Source organism: Lolium rigidum, chromosome 1 (genome assembly GCF_022539505.1).
Source record: "Lolium rigidum isolate FL_2022 chromosome 1, APGP_CSIRO_Lrig_0.1, whole genome shotgun sequence".
NCBI lineage: Eukaryota > Viridiplantae > Streptophyta > Magnoliopsida > Poales > Poaceae > Lolium > Lolium rigidum.
Window position 1 is genome coordinate 56,830,417 of NC_061508.1, and position 15,902 is coordinate 56,846,318.

A 15,902-nucleotide genomic window follows, 5' to 3' on the forward strand; every position below is an offset into this window, starting at 1 on the left:
CGAGAACTACTGCGCGATGGTGAGGCATCGTCACCCGGAGGTGGATGACCCCATGAGCGCGGAGGTCGACGAGGAGTCGTTGGTCCTGTCGTCCGGAGGGTTGCCGCATGGCCGTCTCGCCATGATGAACAAGGCCGTCAAGCATACCCTCACCACGACCTTCACGCGTCTCAAGGCGGGACTCACCAAGGACAGCCCCCCTCTCCCGCCTCGTCGCCGGGCTCGGCAACCCGCATACGACGTAAGTTTCCCTCATTTCCATCCTCTTTCCGACTTTCGTTCATACATTGCTAAGTGCTAACGAGACATGAATTTGTGAAATTGTAGCCTGACTTCGAGGCGGCCTACGTGGCCGCTCATCAAGAATATCGGTGGCCTTCAACCAGCACCAAGCAGCAGTTCATGGAGTACATGGCATATATACATGTAAGTTCCAACCTTTGTTTTCGCAAATGATGACAAGTCCCACTTTCCCCTAGTTTGATGCTTCATTTCTGCAAAGACTGACATGTAAACTATCTTGCAGGCGTCGTTTGTGGGCAATCAAACTGGACAGACAACGGATTTAGGGCCGATGCCTCCCTTTCCGGGGCCGGCGCCAAACATGCCATCGAAGGAAAATTTCGCTGCGGAGTACTATGGGAGAACAACGGTAAGTTCTTCGCCAAACCGAATACTACGGCTTTCCTTTGCCTCGCAAATTGCTAACATCTCGGGAACATGTGTGTAGGGAACGGGATGTTCCGGAAACCAGGGTGGTGGGAGGGACATGACACCGGTTCATCATGGTGGTCCTTCTCCCGGTGCTACACCCGGTACTTCTCCCGGTACTTCTCCCGGTCCTTCTCCCGGTGGTTCTTCCGCAGCTTCTACCGGAAGGTATCGGCCCGGGCCGGTGTCTAGCGGCGACGAGCTCCTCTAGTTGTCCCATAGTAGCTACTTATGTATCCGCACTATTATGTATCCGCACTATGACACTATGACACTTGTAGCTATGTTATGAGACTACTACTATGTATCCGCAACTATGTTATGAGACTTGAACTTCATGTTATGTCTATTTGCATTTACTCTAGTTCATGTGAATTATTTGTGATTTAATGTGCTGCTAATCCTGGGAAACAACCAAACCAGCAAAAAAAGAAAAAAATGGTCGGTGCTACGCCGACGGGTTAACCCTCGGCATAGCGTCGACCTGGACCATATGGTCGGCGGTACGCCGACGGGCGGACGCTCGGCGTAGAGTGCAACAGGTCGCCCGAGATGCGGCACGTGGCCTCCTACGCCGACGGCCAGGCGCTCGGCGTAGCGTGTGCCGGGGGAGCGTCCAGGATGCGCCACGTGGCCTCCTACGCCGACGGCCGGCGCTCGGCGTAGCGTGAGCCACGGCTCGCCGTGGCCGCCGCGTGGCGGTGTACGCCGACGGCCGCACCCTCGGCGTAGCGGTAACGGCCGTCGGATCGACGTCGCCCGTTAGCGTGCTACGCCGAGGGCTAGTACGCCGACGGGTGGGCCTCGCCCTCGGCCCTCGCCGTCTACGCCGACGGTCTCCTCTACGCCGAGGGCCACCTGGCTTCTGCCGAGGCGGACCTTCCCCGAGGAGCTATGCCGAGGGTCCCCGTCGGCGTACCGTACGCCGAGGGCGAGGCGGTGGTACGCCGAGGGCCGCCGGCCGTCGGCACCTCGTGCAATTCCTGTAGTGCGTCGGGGATGAGACGGGGTATTGGGGTAGTAAGGTAGACACGGCTAGCTAGACGACGGCGATGGAGGAAGCGTCGGAGTCGTCGTGGCCGGAGCGCCGTCGGCATCGCAATCCGGCCGATAGATCGACAGATTGAGCGACCAATGTGGGGCAACCGTTACTTCCTTGAGCAGCGGAGGCGCATGGTTTTTGAAATATTTTCTGCCGCGCGCACGCTCCAAGTAGGCACACAATTGTCCTGGGATGCAACAAGGAAAAAATAGCGCAATGATAAAATAGAGCCAGCATTAAAATGCGCTATTAGCATGCTATAACACGTTTTTGCATGGGGTGCACTCGTATAAAATGATAAGACCCGGGGGTGGGGGAGCTAGACATGATGCTTGGAGGTAGTGTGGTGCTCCTCTGAGGCTCGGTGTTGTCCATGGTTAATCTCCAAAGACGCAAATGTCGTCGTTCTTTCTAGGGACCATTTAGTCCTGCCATCTACTTGCGGTCTCTTTAAGCATTTAAGGGTGGATGGTGCATCGACAAGAGAGTTCAGTTGAAGATGTTGAGCTTCGAAGGTGACCTGTGTCGGTCGTGACAATGGCTTTGATGTTTATCTTAGGATAGCCTCTTCTGCCTCGTAGTTGAAGTGTCGGTGGTGGCCGTCTTAGGATTAGCTCTGATGTGGAGTTTGTGTTGCGCTTCTTGTTCACAAGCAGGGGCGGAGCTGCTGTCGAGGGTACTCCTCGGCAATGCCCTCCGATTGGGGCTTAGGATTGATGGAATCCTGCAAGCTGATTCGAGACATCGGTTCACAGACAAGCGGGGAGAGCGATTTACCCAGGTTCGGGGCCCTCGATGAGGTAAAACCCTTACGTCATGCATGTCTGATCTTGATTATGAAGATATTGGGTTACAATGGGGTGCCGAATAGTTCGGCTGAGATCTCGTCGAGAGGCTAAGTGCTATGGTGACCTAGCTCTAGACTTTTGGTGGCTAAGATTGCTAAGATTGATTGTGTCCCTCGGCAGCCCCTCTCCTGGCCTTTATATAAGGGGCCAGGTCTCAAGAGGTTTAACCGAGTACGACTAGGTTTACAGTAGTTTTAAATCTAATCTTTCCTTGTTCGGCTGATTTCTTGTCTTGCCCGCCAAGGAATCTTCTGGTGCGCCATCCAGGTGGCCCGTCTCGCCTCCAAGTGCCTTCATGGGCCTCCAACTAGATAATGTAGGATAGGGCAATGTCGGTTACCCGAAGGGTAATGCCCACGTCAGCTGCGGCCGGTGCTACCCAGGCTGTAGCACTGGTCCAGTGAATTAGGCCGAAACTGTACATGTTATGTATTCAGGCAAGAAACGCAAAGATCAGCTCTCTAGCACCAGCCATTTCGGCAAAGCAATCTTGGCCCATGCTACAAACTAGGTTTTTGCTCGTTTGGCCTGCCCAAACTCTGTCGAGAGGGATATCACGGCACGATCGATCGTTTCTTTGTGCGTCGTGTACTGAGAAATTGAGACATGTCTACTTCGTTATTTCCTCTGTCTCCGCAGTCACTTCCAAAAGCCATACCTCCAGGTCAGAAAAGCGGGAGGTGGTATTTAACAGAGCAATGAAAAGTTTTGTCTTTTATTAATCTTTGACTAACTACTATCAGTAGATTATTTGTCTGTCGTGTTAGTAGAAATGTATTTTTGGTATCTTTTTTGCTTGCGAGCTCGAAAAAATTATTGTCCATTTTTGCTGCGAGATATAATTTATCCGAGAGTTGCCGACCGGTTTACTTAGGGTCTTTCAAACGCTACTTCATAAGTGGGTAATAGGAAGATAGATTTGGTGTCTATTTTGGTTGACTAAGGTTGTGTTGCTTGTTAGCGGCACGTGCATATGTGGTTTTCAGGTAAACCACTGATTCCCAACGAGATTTTGTTCCAATGACGATATTGCTGTTGATGTAGCAGTTTTTAGCTGGTCAATTCCCTTCTAGTTAGTTATTTAAATCTAATGAGGCACATTGCCCCCTTTTATTTAGAAAAGTTGTAAAGTTGAAAACCGATGCATTAAGCTTTTTCCCTTAAAATTGGGATCCCGTGTAAATGAGAAGAGAAGAACAACTTTTGTCCGCACTCATTTTTTTGCTTGTTTGCCTGCCTCCACTCTTAAGGGCCTGTTTGTTTGGGCTAGAGCTTGTACTTCTACTGCTTTTGGGTCCCTATAAGCACAAGCCCAAACAAACACCTAACTTTTAGGTCCAAACTTCTACAAGCGCTTATGTACTTTGCACTACAAGCCCGCAAGCTGCCCCGAAGGAACTTCCCGCAGCTTCCCGCAGCTGGTGAACCCCCCTGCTAACTCATGCCACCAGATGTCTCTGTATTTACGGACAAAATGCCATCGGGTATGTATAAGGAAATCCCTTCACAAAAATTCCCAAATCCCACCCGACTCGCACAGTCCTGCTAGGGTTCGTCCCGCGCCGCCGGGTTCATGTCACGCATCCGGCGTCTCCCGCCGCGCCGCCGGCGTCTCCCGCCTCCCGAGGCCTCTCCCATCGCGTGGCCGGCCTCTCCCGCCGCACCCCTGCAGGACTGTCCCGCCTCGCCGCTCGTCCGCCTCCAGCCGCCGGCGCCGCGGCGACGCGCGCCCCCGGACGAATCCTCCACGCCGGCCGCCGCTCACAGCCCGTCCGCCTCCTCCACGTCGCCGGCCGTCACCAGCCGGCCTCCTCCACATCGCTGCCCGCTCCCTAACCTGCTGAAAGAAGAGCAAGGTGAGAAATCTCCTTGTAATCTTATTGATGTGTGATTTAAATTGAGGTATTAGGTGATTATGGACTCAGATCTTGCTATTATGTGTGACTTACTCTTGCTATTATGTGTGACATAGTTGCTGCTCTGATTATGTGTGACAAACTCTTGCTAGTTGTTCATGTATTATTAGATGGAATCGAAGAGTAAGAATCAACCCAAAGAAAATTGGGATGCAATTTCCGCCCAAGCATTTTGCGAGATTTGTGCTCAAGAGAAGCAAGATGGTAACAGACCAACAGCATTTTTGAGCAACACGGGTTACAAAAACCTAGAGATGATGTTTTTCCAAAAAACTAGAAGAGCTTACACTAGAAAACAATTCAAAAACCGATGGGATGCGATGAAATCTTTGTACTTGGCATGGAAGTACTATAGAACTCACGCAACCGGACTTGGTTGGGACCCCGAGAAGATGACATTTACAGCTGATGATGCATGGTGGAAGGAGATCATAGCGGTATAATTTCCATTTTATTTTCTCTAGTAATGTATGTTGCACAATTGACTCATGTATTGCATGCTAAATTCCAATACCCTTGTGCATAGGCCAACAAGTTGTGTGCTGGTTTTCGTGAAGGACCTCCACCACATTTGAAAGAACTAGAGATTATGTTTTCTAACGCTCATGTTGATGGCACGACTTCTTTCATGCCCGGGGCTGCCACCAATGTGAATGAGGTGGTATATGAGGAGGATGAAGAAGTTGAGGAGGTAGTTGCTACCCCCGGAAGTGCGGCGCGTGGGGTAGGAAAGCGCCCGCTTGAAGTATGTGACAATCCAAGGATGAAGAAATGTGCAATACAAAAAGACTTCAAACGTATGGTTGACCATTATATTTCCGGGTCCAGTTTGGTTGCAACTAGTGCTCTTACATTAACCTCTGAAATTGAAGCTATAATGGAGAAGGTTGTGGAGTGTGGAGCACAAGAAGGAAGTGAAGAGTACTACATAGCCACAAAATTGTTTGGTAAACTTGAAAATCGAGTCTTCTTCAACACTATGAAGACAAATGAAGGAAGAAAAATGTTGCTGTTATATGCTGCTGCTATATGCTGCTGCTATATGCTGCAGTATGTTGCTGTTATATGCTGCTGCTATATGCTGATGTATGTTGCTGTTAAGTGCTGATGTTATATGCTGCTCCTATATGCTGATATGTGCTGCTGTTATATGCTGATATGTGCTGCTATATGTTGTTGTTTGCTGTTTTATAGATGAGCACTAGTGAGAGTGAAAGTGGAAGTGATGATTAAGTTGCTAGGGATGCTCAATCAAAAGAAGACGAGCTGATGCTAATGGTTGGTTATTTTATTATGAACCACGATGAGAAGTACTTGAACAAGAAACCGAGGAAGGTACCATTATGCACCGGTCAACAATGGGTCTTTGAAAATCTTAGCATCCTACAGATTGTTACTCCATGTTCAGAATGTATCCTCACTGTTTCCATGCACTTCATACCACATTGGTTGAAGACTATGGATTGAAGTCAACGCGGGAAATGTGTTCTATGGAGGCTCTTGGTATGTTCTTATGGATGGTTGGAGGCCCTGAACCGGTAAGTCAAGCACAAAATTGTTTCAAGAGGTCTAAAGAAACAATTCATCGTAAATTCGATGAGGTGTTGGAGTGCTTGGTTTGTTTGGCTACGGATATCATTAAACCAAGAGATCCAGAATTCTCCACTTTGCATTCAAGGCTTCAAGACTCAAGATTCTATCCCCACTTCAATGCTTGTATGGTGCAATTGATGGGACACACATACGTGTTGTTGTCCCCGCCGATGAGATTGTAAACCATGTCGGACGATATGGATATTCGACGCAAAATGTGATGGTTGTGTGTGACTTTGACATGATATTTACATCAATAGTTGCCGGATGGCCAGGGTCCGCACATGACACAAGGATATTCAAAGATACCTTGAGAAAGTATGACGAAGAATTCCCACATCCACCCCCGGGTTAGAAATCTTGATTCAACTGATAAAGTGTAGAAATGATACAATGTTTATTCCTTTGTCTTGCACTAACATGTTTTTCTTGTAGGAAAATATTACCTTGTTGACTCCGGATATCCCAATCAAACCAGCTATCTTGCTCCATATAAAGGACAAAAGTACCATCTGCCGGAGTTTCGACAAGGCCGCAAACCAAGTGGAAAAGGAGAAGTCTTTAATCATGCCATTCATCGCTCCGAAATGTCATTGAGCGAGCTATGGTGTCTTGAAGATGAAGTGGCGTATTTTACTACATATCACAAGTTACCCAATTCTGAAACAAACACGCATTATTGTTGCGTGTATGGCACTTCACAATTGGATAAGAGAGAGTAATCTACATGACAAAGAGTTCTACAAGTGTGATCAAAATGAAAACTATATGCCGGGAAACATACAACCTGAACCATCTGTACCACTTCCTGGAGTTCAGTTGGGTGTTGAGCATGGATACATGCATGTGATTCGCGAAAATATTGCGGATGGTTTGATCGGAGATGTGTAGCTAGTTTGATTACAACGACGTCTTACCTAGCTAGTGTCCAAATGAATCTTGTTTTCTTTTGTGGCTTGATGTATCAGAACCAAATGTTGGACCTCCTACCAATGGTAATATTGACCATGAAAGTCTATTATGAAAAATCTAATGTATTTATTATGGTTTAATCTTATTTATTATAATATTCTATTATGAAGTAGAAAAGAATGCTTAACAAAGTGATAAGCATATTATCATGATCAAGTAATTCATTGAAATACTTGTACATCATCTTCAACATACAAGGGTATTTCAGACAATCACTGCCAGCTACATGTCCACAAGCCGTCTTAGAAGCAGGATGCCAAACAACATGTTTACATTTCACCAGCTGTCTAGCTCCAGCTGCTTCTCAGATCCTACCAGCTCCAGCTGCTTCTCGTTCAGCTGCAGTCCAAACAAACAGGCACTAAGATAGATACTCCCTCCGATTAATATTAATTATGGCTAGTATAGATATATCTAGTACTAAATGTGTCTAAGTACATCTATATTAATCGGAGAGTAGTTAATTTCAAGCCCTGCCATCTGCATCGCTGTGAGGATCCTTTCGATGTTGAAATGATTTATATGTGCTCCTTACCAGAATATTAAATTGCCGGGATAATGCCTTTTTTGCCGCGTTGAAAAGATTTGTGTTCCTTACCAGATGCTTAATCATTGAACGAGCTCCCTGTGATCTGTGATGCATGATTAGAGAGGCCGGCTTAATGTTCTCTTACTGGAATATGTTAGTAGCAATCATTCATCAGAACATATATTTGCACAAAGAACACTAAACTGATATACTATTATTAGTAACTTTTTCCTCTTGTATTTACGTGGAGGGATTTTGCATTTGCTTGTCAAATGCGCCTCGATCTGCCCTTTATCTTTCTCGTATACAAATAATTTCCTGCGAAGAAGAGGCTTCGCATCTAGTAGTAGTAGAAAAGAATGAACAAAAGAATTGGAGGGGCAAAATTGTACAGATCCCCTGCGCGCACGTACCGCTACCCTATAATTTACACTTGACGCCGCCGCAGCACTTCAACTGCTTTCTCGCCGCGGCGAGGTCGTCGGCAATGAGCTTTGCTCCCGCGTGACCCGGTTGAGCATTGCGAACATGCCGACCATGGGCGCGGTGTTGTAGGTGCAGGCCTCCGTCTGCATGTAGTTCTGCCTGTCGTCCCTGAACCTGTCGCGGCGGTCGGGCCCGCCGACGATGGCGCCGACGACGACGTTGGGGTTGGCGCTCCGGCGGCCGAACCAGTCGTCGAAGCCCTGCGCGCAGCCGATGAACTCCTTGCGGTCCTTGTACGGCACGATGGAGGCGGCCCGGTGGTGCACCCTCGCCGGGAACTTGGCGCCGTACCCTACCAGGTAGCTGATCCCGCGCGGGTTGCTGCCCAGCACGTACTCCACCTGCGTCCTCGCGTGCGCGAACATTTCTTCGGCGGCGACCTCTCCAGCCGCGCACGTCGCGACGGCGGCGCCCTCGCTGGTGGAGCCGGAGAGGTAGCCGGAGTAGACGGAGAGGAGGAAGGCGGCGCTGGTGACGTACTGCATGTTGTTCCACTGACGCACGTAGAGCATCCCGCCGGGGCTGCGCTCCACGTTGTCCTCGTCGGCTAAGTTCTTCCCCATGTTCGCGCACATGTAGTGGTCCGCCTTGGCCCGGTAGAGCTCGAGCGTGGCCCGGTGGCGCTCGGAGTGCTCCCCGTTCAGCAGGAGGCGCGTGGCGAGGAGCTGCACGCCGGCGTACTTGACGTCCCAGCTGAACTCGGTGATGGCCCAGCCGGTGCCGCCGAACTCGTGCGCGTTGTCGACGACGTAGTCGAGGTAGGCGGCGCGTCCCGTGGCGCGGTGCAGCCAGAGCGCCGCCCAGAGGAGCTCGTCGTGGAAGCCGCTGACGGAGGCGTAGTAGCTCTTCACCTCCGCGATGCTGCTGTCGTACTTGCCACGGTACTTGTCGGCGAACTCGAACAGCTGGAATACAAAAGAGACGGTGGTAGGTCAGTACTTGTCGACGTACTCTCCATGAACAGTTGAGCTCCATTAATAAAGCTTAGCAACCAACTAATATTCCCCTGATCATCGCTGCTGCTGCTAATCGCGTTGGTTTGTGCAGTCGATAACGTGAACTGACAGTATAATGTAGTGGTTACGTTAAGTAGCCTGTCGCATCACGGCGTACGGTGCTGACAGTATACTAATGCAAGCTGCTCTTCGAAGGGCCCACGTGTCGGCGACTGTAAACCGACACAAATTCAGGGATTTTTTTTTGGCGTAGAAGATTTGCCAGCGACCTGATGACGTAATGTTGACAAGTTGCCACGTGGGGCACGGAGAGCAAGAAAGAACACGGTTCAAATGTGAACCGGCGTCTCCGGTTTGACTCCGGCTTTCCGCCGCGCTGCATGTTCTCCGAATCTACAGACCAGCTGTCCCGCTTCATTTTCAGACTACTATTCTGAAGTCTGTGAATTACCTGCTGGGCGTGGTGGAGGAGCAGGTGGGCGTAGTGCGGGTTGGTCTCCCGGAAGGCCATGGATGCGGCGGCGAGGGCGGCGGCGGTCTCGCCGGCGACGTCGGAGCCGGGGTGTTCCCGGTCGACCTTGTACGCCTGCCGCGACGTGGTCATGTCCTCAGGCCGCTGCCAGCAGTAGTGGTCCGTGTCGCCGTCGCCAACCTGCAGGATCATCGATCACCATCAATAATCAGTCAGCTGCTTCACCACATTTGTCAAAACCCATCATGAATTTCAGACATATGCATGGATGATTGTTGTAGCTTTCTCCTAGCTAATCGTCCATGTGAGGTGAGGAGACAATCATGCATAGTATGCGCAGTTGCAGGTGGGAGGTTTGCGCGTTCTAGCTCGAATGAGCCGCCGCGCGCACCATGGCTTTGCCTTGTCCTCTAGCTCCACCTAACATATGTTGGCTTCCTTCCTCCCACCCAGCTTTCAACCAAAAAATTTAAAAATGCTCTTCTCTTTCCCTTTTGTTTCTTGTTTTGTTTTCTCCAATCATCAAGTGGGCGATGCACGCATGTACTCTATGTTGGATCCTTGGTTGATTGAACTACTCTACTATGAGGTAGCAAATGGCGGTGATTGCGAGAGCGATCCGTAATCGGGAATTGTTAAAAGTTTGTTGTTATTACCTCGGCCCAAAGCTCGTCGGGCTGCGTGTGCGCCTTGATGAAGTAGTCGGTGCCCCACTTGATGGACTCGAGCGCGTGCGCGAGCTCGCCGGCGGCCGCCACGTCGCCGCCGTACTCCAGCAGGCTCCAGGACAGCATGGTCACCGTGAAGGCCATGGGGAGGCCGAACTTGACGTGGTCGCCGGCGTCGTAGTACCCGCCCACCAAATCCACCTAACGAAAACACGACAAGATCCATTTCTGTCAGCGCACGTCCTGCTGATCGATACGATCGGCCTGCAGGGGAAAAAGAAGATGCATGGGGAACTCGGTAGGGAGGAGCTAGCGAGACGCACCCCTTGCTCGAGGCCGTCGGTGAGGCCGGAGTGGTCGCGCCAGGATACCCGCTGGCCGTGCGGCAGCCGCCCCGACCGCTGGGCCTCGAAGTACAGCAGGCTCTTGCGCAGCGCCTCCTCGTAGTTGTGTGGCGAGGCGGAGGCGGCGCCGGCAGCCTCCGACGCCAGGCATAGCGCCGACGCGGCGGCCACGGCCACGGCAAGAACCCACGCCGTGGCGCCTCCTCTGCTCCTCATTGTCATCGATCTCTCTCAGCAGCAGGCAGGCAGCAGCTATGTATACACTATTCCTCGAGGAACCTTGGAATGTATCGACCACCGGCTTCCCGCTGCGGCGAACTGATCGCCGGCGTCCGGCCGGAGCTTGATCGGTCGAGCACGCACGCCGACAGATCGGGGCTTGGCCCGGTTGTTCGAGGGAGCGGTCGTTGGATGATGATGGTGAGAGAGAGCAAGGGGGAAAGTATGCGGAGCTAGGTGGGCGGGGTGGTGGGCTGTCGACTCTACGGGGGACTCGCATATATGTAGGGAGCTCCGTCGAGGAGGGGCGGCATACCGTGTTGAATGGGCCGGTGGGGCCCACCGGCCTGACCTGGGACTGGGAGGGTTGTTAGGTGGACTTGGCGCTTTGGTTCCACCGGACCCATCAACCATCATCATCGTGTCCATGCCATGGGGAATATAGAAAGCCAGGAGAGAAGGGAAATGGTGGACTTGTTTAGCTAGCTAGATGCGCGCGCGGGATTTGGTAGTGAAATAATCTTGTTGGATGATGGATGGAAGGACGGAGGAACAAGGGGTGCCCCCTGGCCGATGAGTGAGAGGATTGACCCATTGAACAAACATGGGTTGTTTGATCCGGTGAGAATTATTGTCAACCGACTGGTGACAACAACCTGCCATATGCACACACTGTGTGGACTCTTTAGTTTCACAACCTTGGTCCCATGCATGGGGCTGACAATTGTCACTGGGTATGAGTTGGAATCTCAAAGAACAAATCGATGGTGGTAGAAATGATTTTTCTTTTCTATTTCTTTTTTTATTTCTAATTTTCTTTTATTTTTAAATTCAAAAAATATCAAAATTTATAAAATATTAGGATTCGAGAAATGTTTAAATTTGAAAAAATATCATTTTTAAGATTTCCTTATTCAAAAAATGTTCATATCAAATAAAATGCTTAGATTCTTGAACAAAAATTGATTTTGATTTTTTCAAAACATAAATTTGTTAAATCTGGAAAAAAATAATTTGAAAAATGTTTAGATTTTGAAAAAGTTAGAAATTTTAAAAAGGTCATACTAAAAATGTTCAAATTAAAAAAGACACATGACAAGGCTGGCCCAAACACCTACCATGGGGTGCGATGCGTGCCCCCTGTCAAGCAGGTCGACGTATAGGGGCTGCCGGAGGTGGACGCGCGAGTAACTATTGTATGTGGGCTCGGCTGTGCGGAATCCTAATTTGCATGGCTCGGTTAATATTTTCTACCTATTTTTGGTTATTCGGGATTTCTAGTTACCGGGAGTACAAAGCTGAATTTCTGAATAAATCCCGGTTTCTAAAGTTGCTACCCGAATAGGTGCTCGGGTTTTCGGAATAGGGTTTCGATATTTTGGGTTCAGGTTCCGGGTTTTATTCCCATAGTGAATTAGGAGTTCACCGAGACCGCACAAACATGGGGTACATATAATATTATGTGAGGATGAGGAGTTTGGCGCTGCTAAATCTAAAGAAAAAGCTATTGAAGATCCAAGTCACGGTTTATTTTGTAGGTGTTTAAATCGACATTGAACCATTAAAATGTTTGCGTTTGTTTTGGCAAAGTAGAGGAGTTCATGTTTAATCCATTCCTGGAGCTCCATCCATGAAGCGAAATTTTGCCCTATTGCGTGCACATGAAACCATTTTCTGAAACCTAGTGAAAAGCTGGGCATAAATTCAAGGATTTGACAGAAGAAAAAGATGAGGAAATCTTATATATGGCAAATGGGCAAAACTTGTCCCTAAGAGTTTCAGTAAGAAACAATGTGAAAGAACATCTCTCACATTATGTTTAAACAATGTGAAAGAACATCTCTCACATTATGTTTTGTGTGTTTGATGTCAATATATGTGATACACTAATGTTTGTTTAAGTGATACAGGGATTACATAGATATTTATTCATGTGTGTTGGATTTGATCGTCTGTCAAAAGAAATCAGAAAAAGTTGGCCATGCCGGATAATCCGGGCCGGATATTGTTGAAATATCCGGCCCCCTGATTTTGGCTAAGTCTCATGAGGAAAAGCAGCGCGCAGTATAGGGGCCGGATTTTTGCCCGGATATTGTCCCGGTATTGTACCAGGGCCGGAATATCCGGGCCGGATATTTTGGAAATATCCGGCCCCCTCGAGTTTGGCTAAGGACTGGAAGAAAAGCAAGTCTGGCATTGGGCCGGACATTTGGCCGGATAAAGTCACAGTTTTGTCCCGAAGGCCGGATTATCCGGGGGGGGCGGATTATCCGGCCCTTACTTAGGCCGGAATATCCGGCCCCCCGGAAGCTGCAACGGCTCAATTTTGAGGGGAGGTATAAATACCCCCTTCTTCTACCTTGGTTGCTTGCTCAATCATTACACAAGAAATCTGCCAAGCCACCTCCATTAGAGCCACCTCAAGAAACTCAAGATTTGCAAGATCTCCTTCCTCCCCCAACCAAAGCTCTTGATCTTTGGAGATTCGAAGGAGAAAACACCGATCTACATCCTCACCGAAGCGTTTTTCATTTCCCCCTCACTTGTTTGAGGGATCTCATGCTAGAGTTCCTATTTGGTTCCCTAGTTGATTTGTTGTTGATGTGTTGTTGTTGATTGTTGTATTGTTACAGATTTGGGAGCCTCCAATTTGGTTGTGGATGTGTGCCCCAAGAACTTTGTAAAGGCCCGGTTTCCGCCTCGAGGAAATCCCTTAGTGGAAGTGGGATAGGCCTTCGTGGCGTTGCTCACAGGAGATCTGAGTGAAACCTTCGTGGCTGTTGGTTTGGCTTGCGTAGCAACCACACTCCTCCAAACGTAGACGTACCTTCTTGCAAAGGAAGGGAACTACGGGAATCATCTCCGTGTCATCGTGTGCTCCACTCTCGGTTACCTCTATCCCACTCTATCTCCTATTGTGTAGCTATATCTTGCTTAGTTGATATCCTTGTCATATAGGTATATTCACTTAGTTGCATATCTAGAGAATTTACCTTTGTGTCAAGCCTAAGTTGAAAAAGAACTAAAAATTGGTTAGCACCTAGTGCGGCATACGATCCTTTCAATTGGTATCAGAGCCTCGGCTCTTATTTCGGGCTTAACCGCCTAAGAGTATGCCGAACGAGGATCCCACGGAAGAGGCCACCAAGACGGTCTCCATGGAAGACTTCAATTCGTTGAAGTCCTCCATGGAAGCCCAAATGGAAAGCATGAAAAAGATGATTGCCGAGCTTTTGGCTCCGGCCCTTCCCAAGGCTCCTAGTGTAGAGGTAAAAGACACGGGTGCGTTAGATGAGGGAGATGCTTCGGACTTACCCTCATCTACCAAACCCGTGGAATGTGATAACTTAAACACTATCACATCTCCTAGGGGAACTAGTGGAGGTGAAAGCTACAATCGAGTAGCTCCACCTTTCCTATCTCCCGATATACCGGTTCCCCATCCCCATTTGAACATTCGGGGCTACCCACCTAAGTTTTCTATTGATAATTTCGATACTTGGCAATTTGAGTTCCGCTCTCATGTTTGTAGTGCCTCCAATGAACTATGGAGAAACATCTTGGAGGGCTTCAAGCCATACAACCCCGACAAGTTGACTAGAAGAGAAGCGATTGATAGTCAACTCAACAACACCGCCTTACACATGATTCAAACTAGTGTGGGGACACCGGAATTGCATCGTGTCCGGAACTACACCACCGCCAAGGAAGCTTGGGATGGCTTGGCCGCTAGTTGCATTGGAAGTGAGAGCACAAGGAGGAACAAGTATAATGCTCTTAAGAATAAAGCTGAAGGGTTCATGAGGCTACCGGATGAAGATCATGAAGTCATGTATGGAAGACTTCTCACCGTTGCCGATGCCTTCCGGCTTATTGGTGCCACCCACATCAATGACACTTGGATCAAGGAGAAGTACATTGAATGCATGATGCCATTTGTACCCATTGATGTCAAGACTCTTGTGGGAAGGGAATGCTATTCCTCTCTCACCTCTCAACAAGTCGTGCACGAGATGCAAGCTCTCAAGGTGCTTGAGGAAACCTCTCATGATTCTCGCAATCGTGCTCTTGGGATGACAAAAGGTTCCAACCTTGCCTTGGCGGTCAACTCCGTTGAAGAAGTGATTCCTCAAGAATCTTATAGGGCATCTTGGAGTATGTCCTATCCGGAAGATTTGCAATGCCACTACCATGATCACATGGCCTTCCATGAAAAATCCTTTTGGGTTGATCCCTCTAAGGCCAAGGAAGACAACATCAAGAGGAACAACAAAAGTGGGTTCACTAGCTTTGGTCCAAAGACAAGATCATGCTACAATTGTGATGACAAGCGTCACTTCATTGCCGAATGCCCCTATGAGAATAGAGAGCTTCATAATGGGAGGCTCATTCCCAAGGACAAGAGCAAAGACTCAAAGGGCAAATTTTCAAAAGCCCCCAACAAGAAGTTCTACAACAACAAGACCAAGAAGGGCAAGAGGCCCTCAAGAGTTGTGCTAGTAACAAGGGAAGAATATTCATCCGATGAAGTTGAAAGTTCTAGTGGTGATGAAGATGAAGAAAGCTCAAAGGAATTGGCCGCCATCGTCACCACCAACATACCCTCTTCATCTCTCTTTGAATCTCCCAATGAGAACCCTCATATCAAGAATGCACATTGCTTCATGGCAAGGTCCTCCTTGGACACACCTATTGTGCTATCAACTCAAGAAGAGTATACCTCACGGAGATGATGATGTTGATGATGAAGAAGATGCAACCTCTAATGGCTTGGTCGCTCTTGCCTCCCTCTCCACTAACTCTTCATCACCAAGTGAATCCCCCAATGAGGTCATTCTTGTGGAGGAAGAAAGTTGCCTCATGGCTAAATCCTCCGAGGTATCATCTCCTAGCCCCTCTATGCCTAACATATCTAGTGATCTAGGGGTTGATGATGCTAGTCTAAAAGTGAAACAAGAAATGCTAGATTTTGATGATTTCATTCTCAACCTACAAGGTAACACTAAAAAGCATGTTTCAAACCTCATGGTTCGTATAGCTGTTGACGTCAGAAACCCACCGACGGGTAGAGACGGGCAACACCGTAGAGCCGGGAACAACTAGGGCTACGGCTGGCCCTAGTCCCTCTGAGCGACGGCCCGCAAAG

General features: G+C 48.9%; 1 protein-coding gene across 1 annotated transcript; it reads right to left on the reverse strand.

Annotated features, from left to right (window-relative positions):
* Positions 1-7,825: 7,825 nt before the first annotated feature.
* Positions 7,826-10,759, reverse strand: LOC124673480 (endoglucanase 16-like). Its single transcript, XM_047209558.1, has 4 exons — positions 10,517-10,759; positions 10,182-10,394; positions 9,505-9,705; positions 7,826-9,002 (listed from the first exon to the last, which is right to left on the reverse strand). Exons 1-4 carry the CDS (start codon positions 10,757-10,759, stop codon positions 8,064-8,066), a joined length of 1,596 nt encoding a protein of 531 aa, XP_047065514.1. The 3' UTR covers positions 7,826-8,063.
* Positions 10,760-15,902: the final 5,143 nt, after the last annotated feature.